Consider the following 14,351-nt stretch of genomic DNA (forward strand, 5'->3'; position numbering starts at 1 on the left):
TTTTTACACAATTGCTGATAGTTACAATAACTAGGCAACGAATAATATTTTCGTCAAGTCTTTATAGTCGTCTATGGTTTGGAAACTCAACAAAATAAGTCTATCTAGACAAACATAGAGATTAAATTATAGATATCACACTCAGGGACGACGGACCCAGGTAGAAACATGAAGAAGCCTTGGCCCCCCCTCCAACCAAAATTTCAACCCAAATAATTTTCAATTTTTTTTTTTTTTTACTTTACAGTCAAATTTTTTTTTTGACCCCCTTTAAAAAAGAATTCTGGGGTCCGCCATTGGTCACACTCACACCATTTAATATTGACGAATGCATGGTTGAAAATAGAAGTCTTTGTGCATACTTAACGACGTGGCCCAACATTAATTTTACAACACTAACTAGCCACGCAATACAATTTTCCATAAAGTCTTTCAAGTCCTTTTTTTTTTCCTTCCTGATTTTAAAGTAAACACAAGCAACTCTATATCACATACAATTTCCAAATGTTTTATTTATTTATTGTGGATTTAAAGAATCTCATCATCCATAGTCCTCTCCTTCGTAGATAATGGGTTGGGTTTTGTGGGTGTTTCCTCTTTTTCTCTTCTTCATTTCTCCTACAACACATTCCTCACCACCACTTTGTCATGACAAAGTCAAATAAACAATATGAAATACTTCCTTATTTATTGTGGTCAGAGTCTTATAGACCCAGTCATGTTCACAATAACGATGCTTTTTTTTCTTCTATCAACTTGTGAAACTGACATGACAATACAATTTTCCATGAAGTCGTTGGTCTTAGCTGAGCTGGCCAAAAAATCAACACAAGCAAGTATTGGAACGTCTAGTTCTGAATGAAGTTTTTAATCACCATGTAATCAACACGTTAAAGATGTGGTTCAAGTGATATTAATCCTTATTGAACGGTCAGTAACTAGCCAAAACAACTTTCCATGAAGTTTTTCGGATTTGTAAAGTAAACACACGCAAGTCTGTGACCAACATAAATTTAGTTATACTCTTAGGTAACTTATTACGGACAATATTGTTGTCGATCGTAAGGCATTATCAAGTTGTTAAACTGATACGACACCCAATATCAAGTAACGATATTTTTACATAATTGCTGATATAGTACATTCACTAGCCAGCCAATACATTTTTATTTTTCCATCATGTCTTGAGTGAGTCTTTTCTGGGTTTGAAAAGTAAACACAAGCAAGTTTATCTTGACTAACATAGAAATTAAATTATAGATGTCACTCTGTTTATTATCGACAAATGCATCGTTGCATAGAAGTCTTTGGGCGATACTTAGCGATGTGGACCCACATATTTATTCAATGCTGATAGAACATTCACTAGCCAGTCTAGTCTTTTTTTGCATAATAATTAATAAGATGTAAAATAAATAGACGTACATCAGTAACATATTTTTGTATTTATTATTTGTTTGATTTTATTCACACTTCTCTTTCATGCTTATCACATCAGTAATAAATAGACGTACATCAGTAACATAACTTATATATAAGCTGTATCTTCGAATGTGATAAAATAAAACCTCATACCATAATATCTCATCACTACTCAGATCAGATAATGGGTTGGGTTTTGTGTGTGATTCCTCTGTTTCTCTTCTTCCTTAATCCTTTTTCAACAAACTCTTCGCCAATACTCTGTCATCCTCATGAAAGATCTTCTTTGCTCACTTTCAAAAACTCTTTTCATATTATCACAGATGACGATTATGTCGGTATTGAATCATGGAATATGAGCAAAGATTGTTGCAATTGGGATGGAGTCACGTGCGACGATGTGACCGGTCACGTCGTTGGTCTCGAGCTCAGCGGGCTAGAAGGTGTCATGGACTCCAACAGCAGCCTTTTCTCTCTCACTCATCTCCGATCTCTCTCTCTCTCTCAAAATGATTTCAAAGGATCTTCAATCTCACCCAACTTTGGTAGGTTTCCCAGCTTGCTTTATCTTTCCCTTGTAGAATCCAATTTCAGTGGCCATATTCCTCCAGAACTTGCTTACTTGTCTAACTTGCTCACACTTGAAATCAGTCAATATTCAGAGTTAAGAGCCGAGACAAGTAGCTTGAAACGAATCCTGACGAACCTAACTTCTCTCACAGGCTTGAGTTTAGAGTATGTCAACATGTTTGACGTCTTACCCAATTCTTTCATGAACCTCTCAACTTCTCTTACATATCTTGGTCTTGATTCCAACCAACTCAAAGGGAGATTTCCAGAACATATTTTTCGGTTGCCAAACCTTACAGAGTTCCATTTAGTAGATAGCCCAAGTCTCACTGTTTCATTCCCTAAACAAAATTGGACCAGTCAACTCAACGATTTGAAGGTTTCCAGCATAGGAATAGAAATAGATATTACCTTTCCAACATTATTCAGCAGTGAAATCAGAATATTAGATCTTTCATACAACAAACTCGAAGGCCAGCTACCCTATCTTTGTAGCAACTCATCAACTAAAAAAGCTTTTCTATGTGACTCTTCAACTCATCAACTCTTGGGACCTCTTCCATTGAACTTAGAAGACTTGAGTATAAACAACAACCTTCTTTATGGGACAATACCCACTTGGTTATATTCCCTTCCAAATCTAGAGTCCTTGGATCTAAGGAACAATAAATTGAGTGGTGTCGTCATATTGGAACATTTTTTAGAGCTTAGAACATTTTATGATCTGGACCTTTCTTTTAATAGCTTATTATCTGTTATTTCCATCCCCCATTCTAACTACACTGTCTTGAAGTCAAATACTTTTTCATCTTTGAGATTGTCTTCTTGCAATATTTCTCAGTTCCCAAACGGTCTGAAAAGCTTTGAGCAATTAGTAATTCTAGACCTTTCCCAAAACAAAATTGAAGGGAGTATTCCCGCATGGTTGTGGAATCTCGCCACAGATTCAGATAGTAGTCTGAATCTTTCTTACAACTCATTTACACACATAAGCCCAGTTCCTCCACTGAATCATAGTTTCAAATACATTGACCTCCGATCTAATCGGCTTCAAGGCCATCTTCCGATTCTGCCTCAGTCTACAGTTGCATTTTTTGCATCCAACAATCAAATGAGTGGACGAATATCATCTCTGATTTGCAACCTCAATTTTCTCGAAGTTCTCGACCTGTCAAACAACAGCTTCAACGGCAGTATCCTTCCGTGCCTTGGAAATTTCAGCAACTCTTTGTCAGTTTTGGATTTGAGAATGAACAACTTTGATGGCATTATTCCTTCAGCGTTTTCAAACGGAAGCTCTTTGAGAACGCTAAACCTCAACGGAAACAAATTGAAAGGCCCGCTGCCGCGATCTTTGCTTAACTCCAAGCGTTTGGAAGTTCTAGATGTCGGAAACAATGAGCTAAATGGCGTTTTTCCTCAGTTCTTGGAGTCTCTTCCAGAGCTACGAGTTCTTGTATTGAGGTCTAACAAATTTCACGGTGCAATAACGAATCCCAAGAGTAGCTTTCCTTTTCAGACTTTGAGAATCATGGATCTCTCCGACAACATGTTTGTGGGTGTGTTGCCTGTAAAATATTTTGAGAATTTCAAGGCAATGATCGGTGCGCATGCAAATAAATTGGAATACTTGGGATACACAAGGTTTCCCTATTATAAAGACTCTGTGGCGGTGACAATGAAAGGAAAGTACATCAAGCTGGAGAAAATCCAAACCTTGTTCACAACGATTGATTTCTCAAGAAATGGATTCACGGGTGCGATTCCGAAAACGATCGGGAAGCTCGATTCGCTCAAAGGCCTCAATTTCTCTCACAACAATCTCGTCGGTCCGATCCCACCCTCGTTGGGAGATTTGAGTAATCTCGAGTGGTTAGACCTCTCATTCAACGAGCTCGCCGGAGAGATCCCGCAACAACTGGCATCGAACCTGAATCAGCTCGGTTTTCTAAATCTCTCCAACAACAACTTGGGTGGAAAAATACCTCGAGGAGGACAGTTCGATACGTTCAACAACAATTCATATGGTGGAAATTCGGGGTTGTGTGGATTTCCATTGACGAAGCCATGTGGCGACGAAGAGGATGACAATGAAGAGGTTGACGATGGCGACGACGAACAAAGCATAAAAGAAACACTGACGTGGAAGCTCTTTGCAATTATTGGATACGGTGCAGGTCTCGGAATCGGAGTATCCATTGGGTACGCTCTGTTCTTCACCAGAAGATTCGATTTTTGGCTTCAAAAAAGGATTGCTAGACAACAATACTGCAAATGTCTAGCGGACATAATAAAGCAAAGGAAATAAGGTGTGATTTTCGGCAATTTCTTCTTTGATATTTATATATATATATATGGTTGTTCAAATTTTTAACTCTCTTTTTTTTTTCTTTTTTCTACTCAGGAATGAGCACGAGAAGTGGTGCTGCGAGTTCTACATTTGTTTGAAGATGCACTTGTTTTTTTTTTTCGTCTTTCTATTTTCATGTAATATGATCTGAATGGACCAGAGGATTTGCCATTCTTCTCTGTTCTTTTTAAGTGTAATCAAGTTGAACGTGATTATCTACCTTAAATTTCGAAAAAAAATATCTACCTTAAATTGGGTCTTTTATTTATTTTGATGGGAAGCTAACAAATACATATTCCCGAGTTTGGTCAAAATTCACTTTTTGTGCTTGTAATTTCAGTGTCAAATAATTAATCCCCGACTCTATGATCAGGATGTGAAATATATATCCCATGCTTGAACCAATTTTATCATTATATTTTTAACATGCAAAAAGCATAAAACTCATGCTTAAGAAGTTTTATGCTATTGTAAATCTTAGATAGAACTTTGATGTGTTTAGTTATTGAGTATCACGTTTTAATAGGTCTACGAGTTTTTTCGGGTCTGAATTCGTATCTGTTTTGTTGTTGGCTTTGAATCCAAGTACGTGAGATAAGTATAAATTGTCTGAAGAAGAACACACAAGTGACAAAATAGAAACATAAAAACAGATCAAACTGAAAACTAGAAAATAACTTGAACAGGAAACCCCCAAACAGAAGGGGCTCAAGACATTGCAAACCCTAAGAGTAAAGCACTTTTGAGTCTAGGAGTGAACTATAGGTTGTTTGACTTCCGAGCAAATTTTAATTATTTTATGTATTAAGATTTGGTGTTCATGGTGACATAAATCTGGGCATTTGGAAGAACAGAACCCGTTCCTCGGCTTCTTCCGGTCGGGACTAAAACAATCAATAAAACGTGAAATATAAAAATCTCCGAAAGTAAGCTTGTTATTGCGAGCAACGAGAAAAAAAAAGGTATGATCTTTCTTCTATGGCTATGCTTGAATCGTCCATTTATTTCATTATATGATTTATTTTGGATTTAGATTTTGTTGATACGTTTTAACTTGGTGAAACTATTGTGGCTAAAATAAAGGTGAATTGATTAAAAAAAAATGGAAGTTGCTCTTTCGTCAAAAGTATTCTCTACGGTGATTTCAAACAGCTCAGACAAATCCCCAAAGCCAGCCAAAATCCGTTGAGTGATAATCTTTCTTTTTGTGATAACTTAAAGCTCAAGTCTTTGAACTTTAGCATTGTGTTTTTTCAGATGACAAAGAACATCCCAGACGCAACTCAGTCGTGCCGCTCCGGCGGAGAATTCTAGTCTCCGGCGGCGTGTTCTCGGCCGCGGCGACCGTTCTTCTGGCGGTCAACCATTGGTCAACGCCACCCGCGGCTCGGGCCGAAGAGGAATCGGACGGCAGAGGAGGGATCGTCGAGGCGATAGAGTCGCTGCTCGACCCGAACGAGAAGACGAAGAAAACCGGAAAGTCGTTTTCGTAATTAGTCCGTGGCCCGAGAGGTCGTCTTCGTAATTTCTTTCTTCATCGTCCGAAACATTTGAACTCTTCTCATGGATTTTTTTTTTTTTTTTCAGGAGTCTTATGTGATGCTCGAGAAAGCGATCCGATCTTCGAGCATTTGCTTAAAGATGCTTTCTTGCAGATCCTTTTGATATCATTCATCATCACCATTCATGTGTGAAATATAAGATCAATAATTAGGTTAATTTTGAGAATAATATTGCACACCTTTGCATAGAAAATTTGGGATTGCAACTATCTCTATCCGGACAATATCACCCAATTTTGTATTGAGCTATATAAATAGAGATATCTTCTCTAATCTTGAAATTTGATAAAATTCACAATTCCGCTTGGTAAAAGGTTGAATTGTGTTAAAGCTTCAAAGAAGCAATAAATTTTGTGAAGGAGCTCAAGTTTTACTCCACACAGTTTTTGTTTTTCCTTCCCCTTCTTCTCTTTCGCCTATATGTTCTCTCTCACACACGAGATATATATATAACCACTCACTCAGTGGTGTTATGAATCTTGTCCTTTTGTCTTTTGTCTCATCGCAAGCCTGCATCGAGCCGATGCGAAAAGCTTTTTGCAATTACATAATAATAATCGAACAACTCTTCGTTGTCGTCGTCGTAGTAGTAGTAGTAGTGGCGTTTGACTTTGGCCGAGAGAACTACTTTTTAAATGGTGTTGACTCTCAGGCCGTTCATCGACTTGGTGACCCCGTTTTTCTGGTTCTCGAGCTTGTGGAACTCGGTCTCGATGGTTCTCGCGATCTCTGCATCGTCCGGGTCTGGCTCGGGGAACTTCACGTGGAACGACCCTTCTTTGGTCAACTCGGATAGCTCCGAGGCTTGTCCTCTCACGTGATTGTAGAGCTCTTGATGGAACGTGTGGTCCAACGAGAAACAGTTATCGACGATCCCGTTCCCGGAATGACGAGAAGAACCCGATCCTTCTCTTCTACAGAAATGTGGGAGCGACTCGTAATCCATTACCTGCAAAAAAAAAATAATAATTAAGGCCAAAGCAATCAACCAAAAAAAAAAAAAGGTTCAGAAGTTCAAATTAGTCCGTAAAGTAACGTACTTTCAATAACTCGTCTCTTCCACAACCCTGAAGCACTTGAATCTTCTTTCTCGTTCTTTCTTGTAACAGAGGCCTCACAACCTAAAACAACAATCCAAAGATTTATTCTTTCTTTCACTGTCTATGTTCGAAATTGATTAAAACTCGTATATATATATATATATATAGCACAAACCTTCCAACAAGCCGAAAATATATAAGGCGCATTAACGATGTAGTACGTATCTGTCTTCTCGGGGTAGTTCAAGTCGTCTATTGTAGAAATTACCGTCAAAAGCTGCAGTGAAATTTTATAAAAAAAATCATCATCAATCCGACCAAAACAAGGGATTTATTTTCATATACGTTAATTTGATGACCAACCTTTATTTGATTAAGGGCCGAAAGTTTCAGACCGGTCATGTCCAAAACCTTCACACAAGTACCAATATACCGCTCATTCTTCTGAGTCGCAGCGGGCTTTAATCACAGACCAAAAAATATTAAAACTAAAGCTCGGGAAAAGGCAAAAGATTTTGAAGTTTAACTAGGGTAAAAAGAAAAAAAAAAGTGCTTTGAGTGCTCACCAAAACCACACGGTCTCTATATTCGTTCAGTTGAATGTGCGATTGCACGTAATAATTTACCTGAACGACGTCATTACAAAGGAAACGATCAAAACAAACTCCAACTTTCATGGATTACACAATCAAGTCGATATCCGCTAGTTTCGCAATCGAGAAGAGTTATATTTATACACTCACAGATGCTTTGTCGTATGTGCTGAGCCCAACACCGACAGCAATTACAGGTACGCCCTAAAATGAAAGAAAAGAAAAATAAACGTCTACACGGAATCATATTTTAATTAGTGACATATGTGCTAAGCTCGGACTACCTCTTTTGTGTAACCAGACAATCCCACAAGGTGAGAATCTCGGACTGATCTGTACAAATTGTCGGGGATAATGGGTTTCTGTAAAAAAAAAAAACATCAAAATTTTCATCTTGATCACAAACTCATTGAAGTGTTTTTAAAGGCTAGCAACAACAAGCAGGATTTCCGATTTCACTCACTTACCGATAATATACTATCGATCTCGTTCTGCACACGCCACTGTAGGCAATCGATTAGCTGAAAAGTTTGATTATTAGTGACTAAATTATGAAAATATTTAGTTAAAAAGAAAAATTATTGTATGTCAAAATGAATACACACCATCCTATGAGCTTTTCCAATATTCCCATCTCTCGCTTTGAGAAATCGATCCAATGCTTCATCTGGATAACCTTGATGCAAATTCTGTAGATCAACAAAAGAAAAAAAAAATACAACTTTCAGTGAAAGTTTTTAACTTTATTTTTCAAGGTTGAATCTTTAAGTAGAGAACAAGATCAAGACTCGAGCTTTATCATCTTTCGACACAATATTATCCAGTTCCGATTTGCTGCAGTGTTTATTCAGACATTCCACAGAACTACCCATTTTTCATTATTCCAATCCAATCAGTATAAATAATATGAAATTCAGATTAACATGTTGGATTTTTTCTAAAGCAAAGTGGAAAAGAAAAATGGAAGCAATCTAAGGTTCTCACTCATGTTGTCTTTGCTAACAGATCAAACAAAAACAAAAAATATTTTGATAAAATAATTATTTAAAACAAATAGCTCAAAGGTTTCTCACCTGGAATGTTTTCTTCAATGGCTCTTCAACTGCAACAAAAACCCAAAAAAAAAAAAGGACAGCACTTTTTAGCAGATCAAGGAAAGAGATCAAATGGTTTTTTTTTTTCTGCGAAAAACTTTTTTATTATTACAAACCTTCTTTCAATAGCAAGTGAAACTCCTTGATCGCGTCTTGATTCACAATACCCATTTCCTCTTTTCTCTCAATTCAATCAATGGAAGTAATGATATGAGCTGAGAAAACTGTTTGTAAATCAAAGTTGTGGCTAAATTGCCTCCAATCACGGAGTCTCTCTATCTCTCTCTGCAGTTGTACAGAGCTCTTACAATGACGAACTTTTTAAGCTTGAAATGAACTTCACGCTAGAGAGAGAGAGAGAGAGAGAGTTGCCCAAATAAAATTATACACATAATTTATATATCGGTAAAAAATTTGTAAGAAAAACTTTTATAGTGGGTGAATGTGAATCTATACTTATCAATCAGCCCTTTATATGCATTTTTCAATTCTTTTTAGGTTGTTTCCCAATAAAAAATAAATAGTATTTTTTTAGCTGGCTAAAAACAGAAGATATACCCAAGGAAATAGATTAAATTAGCCTCTTTTTTTTTGTTTTACTCTACTTACCCTTTTCTAGGCATTCTATTCTATGAAGTGCTTTCGGCAAGATCTACAAAATTAACTAGCAAAAAAAAAAAAAGTTATATAATCATATAAAACTCTAAGTTTGCATAATAATTAACATTTAATTAATTATAATTTGTCAACCATTAACTATAATAAAAAAAATTGACAATTTTGTCCAAATAATTGTTGTCTATCAATTAAGTTATTTGGACAAAATTGTCAATCATCAATCTAATTACAATTAATAGAATAAGTAGGCAATTAATTATAATTAACGGAACGTTGGCTATTTCGTAAATAATAAGTTTGGTGAGACTTAGTTGCTAATAAAATTTTTTTTAAAAAATCTATAAAATTAAAATAAAATAAAAATAAAAATAATAGTGTCTATAAATGAGAATGGGACACAATCACTTGATCCTTGAAAATTCACATAGATATTAAAGATCAATTAAGTTATGGGAAAGCAATATGCCAACCAACTAAACGAAAACCTATTTTTTTGGTCGGTTAACAGGCTATATAATAATATAGTTTGGATAAATTGTCATTTACAAGATTGGGTTGTAAATAACGTCCAAAAAAATCTTCTAGATTTTGTAGACGTATTTAGAAATGGTTGTATCAATTAGCATTTAGTTATCACTTATCATGATACATGCCTCCTCAATCTTTTTTTACATCGAACAAATATTTTTCTTGCACCTAAAGGAGTAATTTTCGGATAACATATCATTTATAATAACCGATTAACCGATAATTAAAAAAAAAACATGTATATTTATTTATTGAGAAATTAAAATAAAACGAATATTTTCATAAAAGTTCAAACACTTTAAAAGGGGAGATTTTCATATTAATTTCAATCAATTAGACAAAGCCATGTCAAACTACAACGTCTTTGGTTTTGTTGGAACACCAAATACATAATTTACATATGTCATCCAAATTCAAGCTAGAAAAGAAAAGAAGGCAGTAAAGTTTGACCATTACCGGCTCAAACCCATGAACTCTTTCCACTTTGGCAAATATATAATAATAATAATAATAATTTATTATTATTGGAAACTTTTATTCTAGTAAAAAGTAGCACATGAACACGGTGAAAACTTTACCCTTCTAGTTTTTCATCTGCTTTGTTCATTTTAATCCCATTATATATTAAATGCTTTTAGCTTTAAATTAATAAAAGGATACATAAAGCTAGGCAAATAAAAAAAAAAATCCAATTAGCCAAGTGACGCTAATTCCAAGCTAGTTGCTTTGTTTGATTGTGCTTCTTGAAGAAAACATAAAGTTGCTCTTGTTTTACCTTTTTTTTTTTTTGTCCTCTTGGAGATCTTATTTCTTGGTCGATTATATCTTAATACTTGTCGAATTCGTTTTGAGTTGTCATCTTACCACTAATCCAGTGTACATTACATTTTTTCATTATTAGGTTTGAAGGCGCTTATATATATATATATAATTATAAATACAAGTCATCGCAATTCTCTCTTGCGCCTATCATGATTATGTTGGAGTATGTGTCGTCGAAGTGATTATATATGTAATTACTTATCGTTATGAGATGGTTGTTCAATTAAGTTGTTTTGACTATTTGTTAAACAACTGAATAATTTTAACAAGGTTAATTAAATCAATAATCAATCAAACAATAATCTGAAAGCAATAAAGAATACGCATGATTGGTAACATTGTTCGCTGATAAAGAACCTACTCAGATGGACTGATACGTCCGGCGTGAAAAGCAATCTACTAATACGAATAGTCAAAAGTACATGAATATTAAGTTTGACAAAACTCTCATTCGCAAACACTTTCATCTTTGCCTCATTCTCTTTATTCTTGTAACCTAAGCTCCCCTTAAGTTTTAGACTCCCTCTTACTTTCACATAATCCTCACCCGAAGATTGACAAGAACGTCAGTGCAAAAACACACGCTCTCACACATTCAGTACAAAGGTACACAAATTATAAGTTTCTTTGAGCTCGTTGTTGATGATGATCTCCATAGTAGAGAGACGAACTCAAGTTATGGCACCGTGAATTTAACCAAACAAAAAAGTAAAAATTCGCTCAAACCAAACCCTAGTGGATTTATATTATTGACCTTCTAATCTTTCGCGAAATCTAATAAATCGGATTCTCCTAGCAAATCCGATATAATATATATCCATGAAACTCGGAACCAAACAGAGTGTTTAGTTTCTATTTTCGCGCGGAGGAAGAAAAAAAACATAAGTACCCCGATATCTTTCCGTAGGTTGAACAACTCTTTGAAACTTTGACTTGAACAACTGTTACAATTTGTTTTGCCAAACATAAAACTATGTCAAATAGGAATCAACAGTATATATAAACATAGACAAAGCGAGGTTCAGATTTGATTTTTAAAATAATATACAGCGTATAACCTCAAAATATACAATGTTGACCCGAAAGAGAGGATAATGTGATTAATAGTATACCACTATAAAGTATAAAATATATGCGACAAAATAGTATCATATGTGAGTTTTGGATTATCTGTTTGTAGACATAGATGTGTAATATCTATGGAGCAAATCTGGAAAGCGTTTAAAGTCCAGGTTCATATATGAAATCTGAAACCGGAATATGGAGCGGATCTTTTGGATTCGATCGGCTCCTCGGCCCATGTGCCGCTTCTCTGTTCCAGACGGGCTTCGTTGGTGAACGGGGGCTTCAACGGGTTCATGGTGTCTCCGACTTCAGGTGGATGTTTGTCTCCGGTCGTATTCCTTCGACAACATCAACGAAGTCCATGGTGTTTAGCTATGGTTTTCCTCAACTGGGGTATTTTAGTCCATTATGTGACAAGGCTCTGAGTGGTGAGTAGGAGAGCATGGCTGAAGAGAGTTGGTGAGGCTATAAGTGGATTTGTCATTTTTTTTCATGCTTTCTTGGTTGCTTTAGTTTATTTATTTTTATGTTTTGCTTCCTCATTTCAATAATTCAGACTTATTAGATCTAGTTATGTACCACCCAATTTTAAATCGGAGTTGGTTTTTTTTTTTTTCTCTCCAGATCTAAGATAAGATTTTCTTCTTTGAGTGTGGATCTCAGTCGGATAAGGTCTCTAAAACCGCAATCTTCAACAAGCGAAGATCAACATCTCCATTCGTGACTCGTATAGTTATATGATAATGACTTATTACTTGCATAAACGGGTAACTTACATATTATTTTGTTGTATTATTTATGATTGTTTAAGGTTCATTTTTCATCTTCTTATTGTAGAAGTTCTGAATTTTATTTGCATTATTCTTGTGATTGCTTTTAGCAATATATTCATTTGATGAGCTTTTTATCAAATAATAATAATAATTTATGTGGAGGATAAAATATATTGAGATTAATTATTATGCAACAACAATTTCAATTTCGATGAATGATACTTTTTTGAGGTGAAGTACTTTTAAATGTGACATTTTAATCTTTAGATGCGAATAAAATTTTCCCATCTTTTTTTTTGGTCGTAGTGAGTATAGCAATTTTTTTATTCTATTTATTCCATGTTAGTTATCAATTTGCGGCGTCATAAATTTATATTTAGTCTTCCTTAGAAATTTTATGGCTTCGAATATGATTAGTAGACAAATATTATTCTACTAGAAGGAAATGTTTGCTAGAATGATAGTCAAGTTCATGCCACAAAATTATTGCATTTATATAGTACGATCTAGCAAAATAAATAAAGAGAATCATTGGGCCTAAATGAAATGAATCATAGTCCATAAGTGATTTTTGTTTTTCTATCCAATTTATTCGTTAAAGAAAAATGTTATTTTTTTTCTTTTCTTTTGAGGAAGAATCCAAAACAAGATTAGTTGAAAGTTTTGAAAGACAATAAAAAAGATGAAAGAAAATAAGGGTGTAATAAATCCTAGCTCTATATAGAGTGTGGTTATTTCAACCGCAGATTTAATTTATCACATGTGATTCAATTCAATCACACAACAATTTGATTGATGGAACCAAATTTCGTGATTTTTAATTTCGTTATATCATTGATGTTAGCCAAAAATTGGTAGTTGGGCATGGAACACAGTTGTATTAATAAAATGGTATTTCATTTTCTCAAAATGGTATATTTCCATAATGAAAATTTCGTTTTATTTTGGCCAGAACTTTGGCCATGTCTGGAACATTAATTCCGGTCTGAATTTCGGCCATATTTGGAAAGAAATTTTCATTCTAGGGTAATAAAAAGTTATGAGATACATCTAAGATAAAAAAATAAAAAAAAAAAATAAAAAAAACGACCTGTTCAAGCGGAAATTCTATTATGATCTTCGGAGCGGAATTCATTCCGTTCCGATTTCCCGGATTTAGGGTTAACCTAAATTAATTTCATCATTTCTTTTTTAATGTGAAAGTCAATCACGGGATATAGCTAGGTTTACAACATCCAAAATAGCAATTTAGCAAAAAACTTTATTTATTCAGATTATTAAAAAAAAAAAAAAAAAAGTCCATGTGTTATTGCATTTTGATATCCTATATCTCATAGCTATAGATTTGCGGTTCAGAAATTAATTAAGAAAAAAACAAACAAACATCATGCCAAAGGGTAATAATAGTATGTCATCTCACATGGAACATGCTCAAATAATTCAACATTGTGCTGTTAAATTTTAGAAATAAAACAAGTACGTATATCCTAATTGTTAAGAAAATTATTGTTTTTTTTTTTTTTTTATGTTTTATTTTCTTTTATTGTGATTCCGTAGTACTTTAATCAATAATTCAGATTAGTAATTGGTTACACACAAAAGCTGTTGGTTGTCAGATTAACACTGGCTTATAGTTGTAAGATCTAACATTGTCCAATTGGCATACATTTATAGGATTTCTTAGAAAAGGAAAGAACATGGTGTAGATTCAGATTCAAATATTTTATTAACTTAATACAGAGCATTTTTTGGATTATCATTAGAGGAAAACTAATTCCATAAAAGAAGTTGAAAAGGGATAAATTATTCCAAATCATGGCTATATTGAAAGTAACAATAAATATTAGGCAGATGTGACGCCACGAATTTTTTCTAAAATCTTAAACAAAAAAGGAAAAAAAAAAATTATTTACA

General features: G+C 34.4%; 2 protein-coding genes across 2 annotated transcripts; one reads left to right on the forward strand and one right to left on the reverse strand.

Moving 5' to 3' along the window:
• Positions 1 to 1,567: 1,567 nt before the first annotated feature.
• On the forward strand, positions 1,568 to 4,676 carry LOC149398812 (receptor-like protein 9DC3). The gene is made up of 2 exons (XM_089616069.1): positions 1,568 to 4,301; positions 4,397 to 4,676. The coding sequence occupies exon 1, from the start codon at positions 1,607 to 1,609 to the stop codon at positions 4,298 to 4,300; it is 2,694 nt and encodes an 897-aa protein (XP_089472195.1). The 5' UTR covers positions 1,568 to 1,606; the 3' UTR covers position 4,301; positions 4,397 to 4,676.
• A 1,532-nt stretch (positions 4,677 to 6,208) lies between these two features.
• Positions 6,209 to 9,024, reverse strand: LOC149398813 (SEC14 cytosolic factor-like). The gene is made up of 11 exons (XM_089615172.1): positions 8,748 to 9,024; positions 8,611 to 8,639; positions 8,143 to 8,226; positions 8,005 to 8,058; positions 7,822 to 7,899; positions 7,688 to 7,741; positions 7,511 to 7,570; positions 7,308 to 7,403; positions 7,120 to 7,221; positions 6,945 to 7,025; positions 6,209 to 6,853 (listed from the first exon to the last, which is right to left on the reverse strand). Exons 1-11 carry the CDS (start codon positions 8,800 to 8,802, stop codon positions 6,536 to 6,538), a joined length of 1,011 nt encoding a protein of 336 aa, XP_089471298.1. The 5' UTR covers positions 8,803 to 9,024; the 3' UTR covers positions 6,209 to 6,535.
• Positions 9,025 to 14,351: the final 5,327 nt, after the last annotated feature.

The sequence above is a fragment of the Urtica dioica genome, chromosome 5 (assembly GCF_054948205.1).
Source record: "Urtica dioica subsp. dioica isolate 48M chromosome 5, U.dioica_male_clone48M_v1_H2, whole genome shotgun sequence".
In the NCBI taxonomy this organism is placed as follows: Eukaryota; Viridiplantae; Streptophyta; class Magnoliopsida; order Rosales; family Urticaceae; genus Urtica; species Urtica dioica.